The sequence below is a fragment of the Spermophilus citellus genome, assembly GCF_964194105.1.
Source record: "Spermophilus citellus genome assembly, chromosome: 11".
NCBI classification, from domain to species: domain Eukaryota; kingdom Metazoa; phylum Chordata; class Mammalia; order Rodentia; family Sciuridae; genus Spermophilus; species Spermophilus citellus.
In genome coordinates, this window is record NC_138192.1 from 70,188,236 (window position 1) to 70,205,045 (window position 16,810).

The following is a 16,810-nucleotide window of genomic DNA, read 5'->3' on the forward strand; positions in this document are numbered from 1 at the left end:
ACTTTTTGGAAACTTTTAATATCAGTACTGAAGGAAATGAAGAAGTTGGGTGGAGAGAATTGACAGATAACTAAGATGCACAAAGAAGGTGCCAACAATAGGCCAAGGTTGGGTCAGTGGAATGAGAGTGTAGCAGAAGGATTCTAGCTCCTAGGACCTACCTGCTTCCTTTTCCCAAGTTCTGGAGAAATCAGGCAAGCCATTTGAGCAGAAATGATGGCAATGACTGCCCTTAAAGCATGAAGTCAAGTAGGATTGGGTCTCAAGGAAGAAGGTTCCTATTCCTGCAACTAAGGTTCAGGTTCACAGCAGGACCAGCAGTGACTCTCTGTGAGGAGAAGCAGATGCCCTGATGCAGTATTGTTTACTGACTGGTCCCAGGGCAGGATGCAGGGCTTCACTGCAGGGGTCTTGGCTTCTAGGACCCATTTTGAGGATGTGGGAGCAGGAGGCAAGGATGCCACAATGTGGGCTCTGCCACAGGAGGGGTTTAGGTTTTACTGGTAGTCGTTTCAGTTATAACTCATTTGTTTCTTCTTGATGTATTCTCATTTTGAATGAAAATACGTTGAGATTAAAGCTGAACTTCAATTAAGTGACAGCTCTGTGGTTTACTAGTTTTGGGACATTAAGGAACATTTTAAATTTTGCATTCAGCTTCTTCTTCATTGGTAGAAGAAAAACACCATAATTTTACAGGATCATTTGTTAACTAAATGAGAAAATTTATGTAAACATTTTGAAATACAATAAATATATCCTAAATGATAACTTAAAGTTCTTATGTTTTTATTCATTTTGTAGACAGGTATTTAAAAAAATCTAGCCTAATTAGCAAACTGTCCCAGTGAAAACATTAACTTCTTGAAATACTTTTTTCCTTCATATAACTCATTTGGATTCCATTTTTGAGAACACCTTCCCCCAAAATGTCATCTCCTTTTTAAATATTTCAAAGAAGAAATTACTCTAAACTTTTGTGTTTTAAATCTCCTCTCTGTAAGTCTTGGTCATGTATATGACTCAACATAGAAGGAACTTCAGTTACTAGGAATACAAGATGTTACAGAAATATTAAGATTCCTGCTTACACAATACCAGATAAGTAAGCGTGTTTTTCTTATTCTCTGCCTTTGAGAAGTGAGGCTTGTTTGGAGAGGCAATTTACTGAGGACCCGTGATGGTACCTGGGTGCTTTCAATGGGAATGCCAAGAGTACAAGGCCCTGACTTCTCTCACCCAGGCCCTTTCTCAGGGTTGGGTTTGAGGCAAACAACCTTGAGGGAAGTGAGTAGAACAAAGAGCAGCATAAACTGGTATAAAAGAATCGTTTCCTTAAGCTCTGAGTTCTTCACCTATGATGTTTACTCTCTAGTGTACAGCATTCACCCAGCCCATACTGTGCTGCTACAGGAACTGGGACAGGACAACCAACACTAATGCATTCAAGCATATGCTACCTTGGTGCCAGGAGTAAGGAAGACCTTTATCTCTAACCTGGCATCTCATCTCTGCCAGCATTTATGAAAGAACAGGTTACTGTATTAGCCTGTGAGTGTTGTAAAATCAAATTCCAGATCTATGAAGACTGTCTATGAGGCATTGTGCAAAGTCCTTAAGTATTCTGCTTTCAGTATAATGGAATTTCCAGGAGCATATCTAGCTGAATGTGGGCTAATGGGTTTCTAATGGCTCCTTTTTGTCAGGGTCATAGGAAAGAAGTGCAATTTTAAAAAGTCTCAGAAAGATTATAGTTCTCCTAGATCCTTTTTACAAGGCATGTATATATGAACAAGGATAAGAAACATCTTCGATTCTTGCCCTAAAACATTCATTTACTTTCCTCTATAAAAACTGCTTCAGGAGCTGACAGTGCCTATATTTCCCCAGTTTCTCTGGTCACCTGTACTTGCTCTTCCTCCCATGGCATTCTCTATAGCTCAGAAACTTTTAATTTCTTGAATATCTTATGTTGTTTTATGCTTTCTTACCATTATACGCTTGCTCCCTTCAACCCACCTTGACAGGCTGAAAACGTTTATTCTTTCTAGACCTTGCAAAGCTTTGCTGTGTACCATTCTGAAATAACAAATGACCAATTGTTTTTTGTTGCTTTATGGATAATATTTACTTATAAATTCATCTCAGGTCTGTGAGCACCATGTATCTCTCTTCCCCATTACTATTAGCTCCTGGAGAATATTACCCAAATCAGATCTATCTTTACATTCAACATTACCAAGAATAGTGTCTGACATGTTGGAAAACTCAGTAAATACTCATTGAGTTCAGCTGAAATTTTGTCCTTGGCAATCTGTAGGGTTTTTTTTCCCCTTAGGTAAAACAACCTGCCATGATATTTTTATCTTCTAACTCATTTATTAAAAATACTGACAATCAATTTATTGACTATGTATCAGATGTCTTACCAGAGCTCCACTGCTGAGGAGGATCATGAGAACAATGAAGCTTTCAAACCAACTGTGTTCAACTATCCGATAGCAGGTTTTCCTGATATTCCACCAGATTTTTCCTTTCCCTGACTCTATGTTAACTTGGCAGCATGGGAATCTCCGAACACAACCTGGAAAGAAAGACATACATGCAACACCTTGATATTCAAAACAAGTAAAAAGCTTACACTGTAATATTTCATAAAAAGATTTTTCTGTGATACTTCTTCAACCAAATCATTTCTAACACTTAGGCCTGCCATTTCAAATTCCATTTGGATGTCACCTCTCTCATCTTCTTATTTCCATGGTGTTTTCTGAATGTTTGTTAGTTATTTTTTATATGTTGTTGTTCTCTGTAATTCACTAATTTCTCCTAAATCTCCTCCACACTGTTTAAATCACTTTGATTTAATGAGTTGAATGGATGAAATAAACTCTGAGGGGATGTATTTCAGGGTCTTCTTGCTAACAGATTTTCCTAGGTGTAGATCTATTCTATAATTTGAGATGCTTCCACTCTTCTATTAAAAACATTTTCAGAAATGCCATCCTAAACAGTATTATAGAAATTAATGGTAAATCCTAAAATTAAGTTCAAAAGAAATACATCTTCATTGAAAGATGCAAATGAAACTATTTGAAGTATTCTAAATTAAAAACAAATCTGACTTGGGACTTCTAGGTATGAAATATATTGCTATATATTGCTCTGAAAAAGTGAGTAGAAACATTTGAGATGAAATGTTCTTTTTTTTTTTTTTTGTACTGGGGATTGAAACCAGGAGCATTTAACCACTGAGCCACATCCCCAGACCTTCTATTTTTTTTTTTTTTTTGAGACAGGATCTTACTAAGTTGCTTAGGGACTCACTAAGTTGCTAAGGCTGCACTCAAAATTGCCATCCTCTTGCCTCGGCCTCCAAGTTACTGGGATTATAAGTGTGAACCACTATGCTGGGCTGAGATGGAATAGTCTTAATAGAAATTGAATGCTTGAGACTTCACAATTTATGTTCAACCTGAAAACAAAGATTACATGCTGAACACTCTACTTGCTTCAAGTAAAGATTATTGGAGAATAAAGTTTCCATTTGTTTAAAAACATTATATAGTGTGGAGTTTTTGTCAGCTTTAAAATTGAAGAGAAACAGTCTTACAAGGAAAGAAAAAAACACTATTATCCTAATTAGAAAAGTGGGTACATTTTTTTATCTGAGATAAAGGTTCAGAAATATTGCCCACAGGGTTTAGCACTCGTCAGAGATTTTCCCTTTTATTTTGAGGCAAGAGTGCTCAACCGCCTGTCTGGCTTTTATGGAAGAGATTTCTAACTAAGCTGGTTAGTAACGTTATCACACACTTCTCTTGAAAGGACTATTAATTAAATGTAAACATAACAGAGAACTTCTCAAACATTTAATGAGTCCCAATGGGTAAATGCTATGTTTTTGGGGTGGTTTCATTAATTTGCTCTCATGATACATTACATAAAGTCTAACCTGGGTTTCATCATGTTAAACCCATAATCTCCAATAAAAAAGAGCTTATTGGTTTCTTCAAAGACAAACTGCTCATTAATAAAAATAAAATAGCATAATCAGTAAAATGTATGTAAGAAGTTACTAGGAAAAAACCCTTTTCTCCATTGTTTCATTAAAATGTCTAAATCCTCTACAATAAATGTTTTATTCACATTTTCCTTTCTAAAGAAAGAAAATTGGAAAGGAGCTGGTTATTCTATTATTCAAGTCAGCATTGGTGATTAGTTATTTTATAAGTTGATGAACTCAGAACATTTTGGGGAGATGAGCTGTTTCCACCTACCAAATTAACAGAAAATACATTATTTTAAGGAAAGAAGGTTATTCTCTTTAACTCAAATTCTGACTATACAATTAATGAACTGTATAATCCCAAAGGAGTGCAATATAAAATCAAGAAGAATCAAGGTGACATGTCAAATTCAAAATTTTACAGGCTGCCAAGACATGCAGAATGAAGAATAGTAAAGAACAACACGGGCCCTAGGGAAGTAGTCTGAAGTCTAGAATCACAAAGCCATTGGACAGAGCTAAGGACAGACATGGCATGAGAGGAAAGAAGAAAGGGGAACTAAGGGACAAGACAAAGGACAAAGTCAATAGAACACATTAGTAAGGTGATAGCTATGAAGCTGAGAAGGATCAATGAATGTGAGTCAGAGAATGACGAAATCATTTTAACAGTCATCGGCAGTGGAAGCACAGTCACTCATTTATCCATCTTTCTTACTTCCTTTCATTTTTCTCCTGCTTTTCTGGTAACAAAAATCTCTGGAGGCCAAATGCTGCTATATACTGGCACTGGTTAGATGTCAGCTCTCGTGGTAGACCAGTCATGAATCATAAGAGTAATTTCCAATGTAAGTAAACAAGTTGACAATTTCCAATCCTGTAAAATCTAATGCTGTCAAAGTTTTCATGTGGAGACAATATATTGTCTATTATTATCCTAATTAGAAAAGTGGGCACATATTTTTTTATCTGAGATGAAGGTTCATAAATATTGCCCTCAGGGTTTAGCTTACTAACCCTGAGACCCCCAAATATGAATTCATCTTTGACTCCTTTCTTTCTTTTGCTTTCTATATCCAGTACATCAGCAAATCCAGTGCTAACTTCAAAATACACTTAGAATCTCACCCTGTCACCAATCCCACCATTCTTGACATAAACTAAACTTCTATCATCTCTCACCTGGATGATTACTGCAGAGACCTCCAAGAAATCTCCCATCTTTTTCCATTGCTATCTATCCATCCACTCTTAAGATGGCATATCATGAGATTTTTCAACCAGATTCTTACAATATTCTTCAAAGCTCTTATGATCTGGCCTCTACTACATCTCTTATCTCACCTTTTACCACCCCCCACTCTCTCAATCTGTTCTATTCCTACTGGCCTCTTGGTTTTCATCCAGTGTTATGCATATTTCTACCTTGGGGCAGTGCCTTTGTTATTCTGCCTACAATAAACTTCCTTCATATATTCACATGGCCCAACTTTACTTTTCATGAGGTCTCTGATAAAATGTCACCTTAATAAAAAGGCCTTCTCAAGCCATTATGTTGAATGCTAGTAAGTTCCAATCCCTTACCTTTAGTATCTATCCTTTCCTTTTATCATCTCTATATTTTCACATTATTTGAGCAAGGGAACTTGTTTTTATCCACAACTCTATATTCCTCTGGTGCTGGGAACTGGACACAGCATATAGAAGGTGTCTAATAATTGTTTATTGGAAGAAGGAATGAGTAAATGAATAAGAGGTTGAAAGTTTGAGCAAATTGGCTGCTATTCTAAATTTACCAGGCTGAGTCTCTTAACCAAAGAGGTCTGGTGACTGTATAAAGCCTCCTCAGTGGAGCATTATCAAAACAATGTGACTAAGAGTTGGGTTCCCGCAATCAGTTCTCAATGACCCAGGCCAAGGTTCATTTGAAAATGTGTCATCATGACATTTCTTCTACACCAGCCTCAGCCTCAATTTAAAACTATAAATGATCTCAACATAACTAAATATATATATATTTAGTTATGTTGAATATATTATTGTTTCTCAGGATTGAATAACAACCTTTGTAAAGTTCTTAAGAAAGAGTATAGTGTTAACACTTTCTGTAGAGGTTAAAAATTTTCTAGAGCCCTTTTCTGGTTTGAAGGCTTTTTTTGTTTTATAAACCCAACCTCTTTATAAAGAAAAATCTTCACAATGGTCATCATAAAATGGATAAGGGAAATCTTGGTACATCTACACAGATTTAACTATACAAGGTTGCTGCTAATTATTGAGAAACAACCAGACATGTGGATAAAATTCACAAGTGCTCTCAACATGCACAATTACAAGGGAAATTCTGTGGGCTCTGCTTACAGCAATGATTTCAGCAAACACAAAACTTATAACAACTGGGTATGATGCTCCTTTGCTTCTCACATAAAATGATATTTGGCATGTATTTAAATAAAATCCATGTACTCATTGCAGTTTGTAGATATTTTTATTTTTCAGTCACTTTGCTTAATGCATCAGTGTTTTAGGAGACCTCTTAAGAAAGTCTCAGAGACTGAAAGCAAATCAATGAGTTCTACAAAAATAGTGATGTTGAAAGTAAGCCCATGAGTAAATATCAAGTCATTAGCATCAATGCTAGTACAACTTCTACACGGGACTGTTAAAATACTTGAAAACCAATAAGGAGAGCAGAGTGAAAAGGAAGATAGGCATTATGCCAATTAATTAATAATAATTATTTCATTTGATCTGTCCCATTCTCTATGATACAAATGTTGTTGTTATATCCATTTTACAGATGAGGTACAAGATTTAAAAAAATGGGCTCATGGGGCTGGGGATGTGGCTCAAGCGGTAGCGCGCTCGCCTGGCATGCGTGCGGCCCGGGTTCGATCCTCAGCACCACATACAAACAAAGATGTTGTGTCCGCCGAGAACTAAAAAATAAATATTGAAAAATCCTCTCTGTCTCTCTCTCTCCCTCTATCACTCTCTCTTTAAAAAAAAAAAAAAAATGGGCTCATGGCCTCAGAGATGGTTACTAGCAGGCCAATTGAAAATCATGTTTACTAGGCTCAGATCTCCTGGAAGCCTACTCTAGGTTTGTGTTTTTTATTTAGATGATATAATGCTTGTTCAGATAATATGGAACACTTTCCTAGATTGAGGTCAAAGTTACCTCTTTGAATAAAACCCCTGGCAAATTTCAAGGGCAGTGAGAAATTGAGTATGGCAGAGAATGAAAAGGAGGGAATAATATTAGAAAAAAAAAGACTGAGGCCAAATATAAAAGGCTCCACATGTCAGATTATAGACTTCTGATTCTATCCTATAAAACAAGGGTTCCCAAATTTAACCATGAATCAGAATCCTCTGGAGAATGTGGGCCCTATCCCCAGTGTGTCTAATGAGCTTGTGATTAGAAAAGAAGAGGATGAGGCTTTCTCAGCTTTTAGCCTTGGAGGCAGGGTAGATCATGATGTTACCAAATAAGGTAAAGAATAGAAGACACTATAGATTATGTGAAGGATACCACACTAAATTTGTTTTATATTTATTAACCTTTAAATGTTTTAAGGCAATAGGTGAAGATGACCAACCAACTGTTGTAATCAGATCTAGAACTCAAGAGGGAGTCTGGGGTAAGAGTCAACAGCACAGAAATGGTTGTTCAAGCCATCTCGTAGACTTTAGGAATAAGAAGACACCAAGGGCCAAAAGTGTGGGGATACATTATTAATTTCAAGAGGTGCAGAAAAATAGTCAATAAAAGAAATAGAAGGACTCAGAACTTTTATAAAAGAATGATATTGGACTGTGACCTCTGAAACCAAGTAGAGGAAGAGTTCTGAGTTGGGCTGTAGTAACATTATAAGACTGCTCACTGAAGTGTCAGTGAATTTCAGTTTTGATGAAAAGGACAACAGTACCATCTGTCCCATTAACTTGAATTCTAGTGGTTCCATGATGCTTGAATGTGAATTAAGGATCCAGAATGAGAAGGATGAAGTTCCCACAGCAGCAGAGAACTTTACAGTGAATGCACTGTCATTGCAAAGCATTGCTAGTAGAGTAACATAAATGGAGAAACTGAGGCTTAGAGACGTCCAATGAATCACCTTTGTAAACAGAGTCACCAAGGAATCAACATGGAATGGAGCCTCATGACTTTTTGTAAACAAGGATCCTCCCAATTAATAGTATTAAGACAAAACCCAAAACACCAATAAATGTTGGTGTTTTAATTTTTTTCTTACCATCTGTAAAACAGGCTTCTGGCTCATCTGAATTCACAGGTTCAGCCTCGGCTTCTTCTCCTTCTCCTGGCAGAGGGTTATCAACTGTGCTGCACTCAGAGGAACTTGATCGGCTTAATCTCTGAAAAAGAATTTACCACCCCCCAGAGAGATCATTTAGGGTTCATTCAAGTCCTACATTTAAGCTTCATTTAATAATCAATCATGCAAAGTGTTATGAAAAAAGTTTCACAGTAAGATGGCCATACAAAATGTATAAACACACATTGAGGTCAAGGAACCTCACAATGCATCTGTACTTGATCGTTCTATCTACACATCCTGAGAAAAATACATTATATTTTTATGAAGCTAACAGATATTTGGACAAAATTCTCATAGGCAATATTTTGATGTTAATTATATGGTAAGGCACTGGCCATATCTTATTATTATTTTATGTTTAATATAAATATATATAAAACAGTAATTATTTTAATACAATGATAGAAATAACATATAAGTATCAAATTGCCAATTCTGGATAGTTGGAAGGTCATATCCAACAGTTGGAACAAAAAGTTTGTAAACATTAAGATAAAATAATAGCATAAAATAAAAGCTAAACATTCTCTATTTCTTGAATTAAAGATGATATAGATAGCAGGATGATATAGATAGAAGGTCTCTAAAGGAGACCCACCAAATCAAATAATGCATACGAATCAAAATGTGAAGGACCGTATCAACATTATCCATTTTATTTTAAAATTTTAGGATACAGTAAGACAGATCATAATGTATTATTTATAATGCCCAAAGAGTGGATACTAAAGGGAACACCCCATGCAAACTCTGAAGCAAAGATTCAGTGAAATCAAACATGGCAGACTGATACACAGAACAATGAATTCAGTGTCATTATTATGATCATCTAGCTGATCATAACAAGCAACTCCCCCCAGAACTATGAAAACATGATGTCTATACACACATATACAGAAGTTTTTATAGCAAATACATACAGAAATTGTAGCAAAACTCTGTCAAATTTCCTTAATCTTGTTTTACAAAGAAATAGAGCAACATATTAATGAAAGTGTTCATTTTTCATTTTCATTTGTTAAATGACATGTGATTATGTAAAACTATTAGTTATTACAACACTTGCTTTTCTCATTAAGTTTACAGCTGTAATTTTGGAGCATAGGTTAAGCAAATGCAAGTACTAAGACAAGGAAGGATAGATGAGAGGTATTAGGATGGGAAATTGATCAGATTGTGTTCTATGCAGGCGAAAATGTACTATAATAAAACCCACTACTCTGTATAATTAGTATGTACCAATAAAAAAATTTAAGTGACACAAGTAATGTACATAAAGAATAACTTAAGAATAAGTCCTTTTTATACATGTTTAGCCTCCATTGGCACAGATGCATTATTTCTACTAGGTTGAGGAGTTTGTTCATAGTATCAGTTATGAATAACATTGATATAAAAATTCATTTAAAATGAACTTTTAAAACTAAATTCATTTAAAGTTACTTTAAAATAAGAAAGGGAAAAAGAAATCAATTATAACTAAATATTCTATAAAACTTAATGCTATAAAATATACATTAAGTCAGGAAAGAACATTGGAAAATCTTAGATATACTAATATTATTATTGTGCCAATTATCACAAAAGCTGGTATTTTTTACCATATCAAAAAGACTGTAATTATTTGATATAATAAATTCTTGACTTCTCACCTGTAAGCAAACTTTCACTCAGGAACTGGAAGAGAAGTCTCTATGTTTCTATGGTGCTGAGATGAAGTCCTATAACCCTGAAAATAACTACTGGCCTAGATTTTGAGGCAAAACAGTAGTAAGAATTGCTAATAGAAGAATATCAAGGACCTCTCTGGTACTAGCCAAAATATTAACAATAGAAATAGTGGTTTTCTCTCAACTGTCAACAACTTTTAAATAAAATTTTATCTGCAGAATTCTGACAGTCTAGATTAATGAAAGCATATTCAATATCAGTATTTGGTTTCTCACTGTTTAAAAGGGCATTGGCAAAGAAGATTTAGGCTGAGTTAGATAACGAGAAAGTGATAATTCAGGAAAATTTATGTAGTGTATCTTGCCACTGAAACCTTCCTTTTCAAATGCAGGTTTTATGGTAAATTTTGTCAATTAAATTCAGGATATTACTCAGATTTTACATCAAAATTAAAACAATCCAGTAATATTCACTAGAACCGAATTAACAGAGTAGTCAGCATAAATTATAATTAACATAGATCACAAATCAAATTACTGTGGTCAATAGATTTTTAGATATTTACTGCTTTCCTGCAAATGCATTAGGTATTCACATAGTAGCTATTTTGGTACTTTATATAAAATTAAATATATATAATTCACATACTTTAGCAATGGAGACTGTTGAGGTCTAATCTATTCACCCTTTGAAATCTACACTTTTTAAGGTACAAGTTTCTTTAATGGGGTCCTAAAAGTATGTCTTTAAATTGAAGGCTAATATCCTTAAAATTTGTCTCATTTATTTTTACTACACAGAAAAGATCATGCCAACTATATATGTCTTTCTATACTAATTTTATGATTGCCTTCATTTTTATAAATTTGATCTTTTTATTTAGTTTTCTTTGTAGTTTTGGAAAAGAAAGAATATGTTATGTTAAGAGAAGTGAAATAAATATTTTAGTATGATGAAATGTCATTTTGATATCACAATTGACCTTTCTGTAATTTTCGAAGAGGTTTGATTTTAACATAAAATTTCCTTTTTCCATTTTACTAAGTTTTTAAGAATTTTTTTTAATCTTTGGCAGTCTTCATATTAATAAAATTAAAACTAAGCATAGACCCAAGAAGGTGAACTCACTGTTGTAAGGAATAGAAAGAGTTCCACAGTTACATTCTTTCCTTTTATTGAATAAGGTGATTTGAGTATACCTTCTAAAATTCTTTCTTTTCTTTTTATAAAAACAACACATTTGATACAAAAATTTTAATCTTTCAATATTCTTCAATGTGTATCCATTAAACGTGGTAGTTCTGAAGCAATGCTTATCTTAAGGGTGAACTTATGCAGCTATCTAAGAAGCCCCTTTCTTTTACTGAAAATATGATTAAATTAAAACCTTTATTATTCTTTTTGATTAGCTTGAAGGTGTGTTTTCTACAATATTATGTGTGAGTAGAGACATTATTAAATATGTGTCTTAGTAGAAAATGCCCTATGTCATTCACTTACTAATTTATTACTGATATTTCCTGAGATAAGCATTAATATTACAAGGATATTTCATGTTGTTATGAGTGGTAGTTAATTCTAGTCAATAATTTCTAGTTCCAAGAGGAGTGAAGAAATATTATCTAATGACCTAATGATCTGCCACTCAAAAGCAAAAACCATCAAACACAGCAGCACTGTAGAGAACACAGAAATGAGAAAAATCTTTCTCAAAAAGGAGGACTGACATTGAAAATATCTCAGAGATATTACATTTAAAGTACGTACCATAAGGCTGCTTGCTTCAAAACAGAAAATAAATATTCTTTTAAGGAGCAGAGCCTAGAATATTTATTTCACTTGAGCATCAAAACAAAGATACAAAATAGACAGCAAGAAGGTTGAAAGAAGCAAACTGAAATAAAGGTATTGGCACAAAAAAGAAAAATTATGGGAGACATTAGTAATAAGTTAAGCTCCATTATGTATCAATAAGCAGGAAAAACAATTTGATTAGGTTCAAGTTCATTATCACTCATTTTTAAATTCAACAACCCAATATTGCAGTCCATATCTGTAATGATATTCCTGAATCATTAAGGAGGAAAATAAGGTTCAGAATAAAAGATCACAAGGACTGGGGTTGTGGCTCAGTGGTAGAGCATTTGCCTCCCATGTATGAGACCCTGGGTTCAATCCTCAGCACCACATAAAAATAAGTAAACAAAACATAAAAGTTACAAAAGAGGAAAAAAAGAAAAATTCCAGAATAAAAGATCACAGTAGTCTTTCTCTACTTAGAAGTATCATGGTTTTTTAAAAGGTATTGGAGAAAACACAAGCTTTATTTTTGCATAGCCTTTTTCAATTAGAGATCACCTATGATATTATCACTTGTGTTTTCCATCTTGAATGTAATAAAATTTAGTTTCTTTACCTGATTTAGATTTCTGGACCCTCAATCTGTTTCTGATATGTCTGAAATTGCCCGTGTTAAAAAAAGTACTCTAGATATTCTTGATGGATGGAAATATAATATTACTTTCCTCTCTGTTATCAGGATTCTCATATTCACTGACTTAACAGACAATGTTTGGCTTATTTACAAGTTGCAGCAAAATATTGGCTCACATTATAATTACGAGTAGCTAAAATTCTGCTTTTTCAAATCAAGGGCAAGAAAACTGATTTTTTTTTTCTTTCCCTAGTGTTCTTTTGTTGTTGTTGTTGTTTGTTTGTTTTTGTTTTTGTTTGCCAGCAGAGGAATCTTGTATAGACTCATGGGAAACAGCTGTTCATTCCTCAGTAAATGCACTTCACAGTTTCCTCACGGGTCAACATGGAGATGGAGGAATAACAAGGTCACATAGTAGTCACCACCAGGGACATTAAATATAAAACCAATGGTTTTATCGAAAGGTCTTATTTTTCCCAGAGTCTTTCACCTAGGACACTTTCAATCCAGTAACATGACAACGGATAGAATTAAACATATGACATTGAATATAAAGCAAACAGAAAAAAACAGTAACGTTTGGCCACACAAGAAGGCTGGACTCTCAGTTTCTCAGCTTCTAAGGAAAAGGGTCAGGGCATTCACCAATAAAGTCTTGGAATATAAAGCACCAGTCTGTAGTCAAGGGCTCTGTGCCCAGTCACTAAAATGCTCGCCTGGTTGTTTTCAGAAAACAAGTATTGAATTAACTGGATTACAGTGTTTCCAATTAGAAGTGTTCTGTAAACTTTGGAAACAAACATTTAAACATTGTTACTACTGAGACCTTCTGGAAAATTGCAGTTAGTGGGTAAACAAGGATTGCAACCTAAATAAACCTGAAGGCAGAATGTGAGGTTAAAGTGTTGGTTCTAAGATTTGAATTTGTTAAATACTGTTGGTAATTTTTAAATAACCCAGAAAAAGGAAGAAAGAGAGAGAGAGAGAGAGAGAGAGAGAGAGAGAGAGAGAGAGAGAGAGAGAGAGAGAAGGAAGAAAGAGAGGAAGGAAGGAAGGAAGGAAGGAAGGAAGGAAGGAAGGAAGGAAGGAAGGAAGGAAGGAAGGAAGGAAGGGAGGGAGGGAGGGAGGGAGGGAGGGAAAGAAGCAACCTGCACATTGAAATAGCTATATTATCTTCAGAAACTACTAATAATGATGACAGACAAATAATGAGGACAGACAAATTTCACTGAATGGTCATTTAAACAAGTAGATTTCTAATATTGAAAATATAAGGCAAAATATAAAGTTTACATGAATAATGTGTTTCTTCTAAATTTTATGTAGGCAACTTCTGCCAATGTTCTGTATTTAACTCATTGTTTACAACTGAAATATTCAGTTTTTATTTCATCAAAAGATCATCTGTTAACATACACATCTTTCCTAACAGTCTTTGTTGAAAAAAATAGTAACAATAATTTATGAATTTACAACATGCACATGTATATGTAAATATAGATGTACGTAAGTATATTTCTGAAAAGAGTTTTCTCAGATGCAATGACTTTTACCTATATACATGTAGATACTGTTGTATATATGTGAATCTCTATTTAGGCTCATTAAAGACAATTTTTTACATTGTGAAATAAAAATTTTCTTCAAGAATATTAGCTCTAGGGGCTGGGGATGAGCGCAGTAACGCCCTTGCCTGGCATGCGCGGGGCACTGGGTTTGATCCTCAGCACCACATAAAAATAAAATAAAGATGTTGTGTCCACCAAAAACTGGAAAAAATAAATATTAAAAATTCTCTCTCTCTCTCTCTCTCTCTCTCTCTCTCTCTCTCTCTTTTAAAAAAAGAATATTAGCTCTAAATTACAACCAATTTTAAATAGAAAAATTAATCTTTTTTAACTTAAGATCATATTTAACATTAATTTCAAGTTTCAATAAACACAACAATAATTTTTTCCATTGTAAATTGTTAGCATAGACTGTATCAATTTCAGGATAAAGTTTTGCTTTCATCATTTCACAATGGATAACAAATAATATGAACATTTCAACAATGACAGAAGAATTCAGAATATGAACTGGATTATAAAAAAAGGCAAGATTCTCATTAACATATATTTTTCCTCATTAGAAACAATTAGAATTAAAGTTTACTAAAACAAAACATTATGTATTTGAGTAATATATTATATATCTGAGTAATATATCCTTTAATAATTTATAGAAATATTAGAAAAAGCTACCCATACTAGTGTTCTAAGTTTAGCCAAAAAAAAAAAAAAGTTTTCTATCTCACTGAAAGATTTAGTGCTCACTTCACAATCTGCTGTATTTAGACCTCCTAGCTGCTCAGGTCTACTCCAGTCAGAAAATTATACAATCAGAAACGTATTCTCATCAGTGAGCAATATTGGTTCTGGAATCAAACATTTTAAGCACTTATCTCTCATGCATAGGTGGAATCTATTGTCTTTTAGTTGATGCAACTTATATATGAGCAAATAAAACCAAATGTAAATTATTGAATTGATTAAAAAAAATAATATCTCAGAGATCATGGTGCTTAAAATCATTTAAAAATGTACTGAAAGTTTAGACTACAAACTAAAGTAATATAGCTCTGCCCCAAACTTCATAACTGTGTATTCAGAAAGCAGCTGAATCATATGAGTCTTAAATCCCTTATATGTTAATATGGGAGTAAAAATGCAATGATCATGTTTTGCTCTGAATTTATGCTTATAGCTGAAAAATTTCTCCCACAAAACTTGTTTTTAATGAAATTCTAACCTACTGAATTTAAAGTTGATAGAGATTTTCTTTTTGGACTAAATGTTGTGACTAAATGTTGCTTTGATGGCTTCTGTTACATTTTGTATCTTACTTTTATAATCCATCCAATAAAAGTTTACAGATCATGCACTTGAAATCACCTAAGGACATGAAAAATATGTCAAAGAAGTCATCAAGAGAATCACAAAGAATGATGGAATTGCCCCCATGACATGCTGTGATGTCAATTCATCTATTGAACAATCGTTTATGTTTCTACTTTCTTGCAATGGATCAGGCAAAATAGATTTTGTAGCTGAACAGCATGCAAGACACTGAAAAAAATATCATATATGTATTATGTTTTTAGGTAACCTGTGTAAAAGTGGTCACATATGTGTCTGCCTGGTTAAAGCACCGATCTGCATCCTTGAATGATCCAGTTTGATTTTACCCCTGTGAGAAGTAAGAAGGGTAGTTACTGAAGTTTAGAAAGGCAGCATGAAACAGAGAGTTCAGTCAACTGTGCTTTATCAAGTTGTACATCATGTACCTGTAGATAGAAATTAGTTATCTGTTTGAAAATCCTGCACATTAAGTAATATATTTGAAACATAGTAGTAAGGTTAAATATTACTCAACATATACTTAATCAACAAGTTACATAATTATATTATTTAAGAGATAAATTTAAATACTGTAATGTGCTGGTGTGAAACTTTTACATTCTGCTTGTTCTTCAATACAATCATCATTTAAAAGCAGGTAATATACAGTGTGGAGTGGAGTAAGAGTAAATTGTATAAATTGGAAAAGCATATTGTAAAATTGGGATTTCTTGGTTTACCTTTAATTATCACATTTTATTATTTTGACATTCTAAACAGCATTGCAAGAAAGTGATGTTTCAGACTTATTGAAATACAAACAGTAAGAAACATTGATTTAAATATATAAGATCAATATTTCTTTCTTTTTTTGGCAAGTGAACAAATCCCTTAAAGATGGAAAGATTTTTAGAAAATTGGCAGGAAAAAATGGTATAAAATCATTATGTAGAAGAGTGATTCTTAATAAAGAATCTATGAATAAAAGACAGGATCAAAGGCCAGCTTCCTCCCAAAACACAACTGTAAGTCAGACCTAGATCTTGCTGAGTCAAATCAATTTTTGGAAAAGATTATATTTTCTAAAGTTCAGAAATAAGTAAAAACCTAAACTATTCTTTTGTAGACTAAAACTTCCTCTTTCAGAAAAAGACTTTGAGAAAAAAAATCAATAGATAGACCTAATGATGAAGGGGGAAAAAAAAAACACCATTACAGCAAAAGGATATAAAATATTTAACCTTGACTACAACAGATCTTTAAACAATTTTTTTTTGTCAAATCAGTAGAATGCACCCATTTCTTAACAAGAAAGCACTTTTAAGTTTTTCCAAAGATGATGGCTTTCCAAGTTGAATACTCAATAGATAAATGAGTGGATGGATAAATGAAAGAGTGAATCAGGTGAACCATATGTATGTTTGCTCTTCTGCCTGAGATTTCCTTCTGACACATCTGCCCAGTGACCGTATCT

At 33.7% G+C, this 16,810-nt stretch overlaps 1 protein-coding gene across 1 annotated transcript in view; it reads right to left on the reverse strand.

Annotated features, from left to right (window-relative positions):
• SCN9A (sodium voltage-gated channel alpha subunit 9) overlaps positions 1-16,810 on the reverse strand; it is a gene marked incomplete at its 3' end in the record, with an annotated part of 181,825 nt that overhangs the window by 29,362 nt on the left and 135,653 nt on the right. Inside the window, exons 18-19 of the mRNA XM_081262212.1 lie at positions 8,269-8,389; positions 2,430-2,584 (exon numbers count right to left, since the gene is read on the reverse strand). Coding sequence (XP_081118338.1) covers positions 2,430-2,584; positions 8,269-8,389 — 276 coding nt within the window. The remainder of the gene's footprint in view (positions 1-2,429; positions 2,585-8,268; positions 8,390-16,810) is intronic.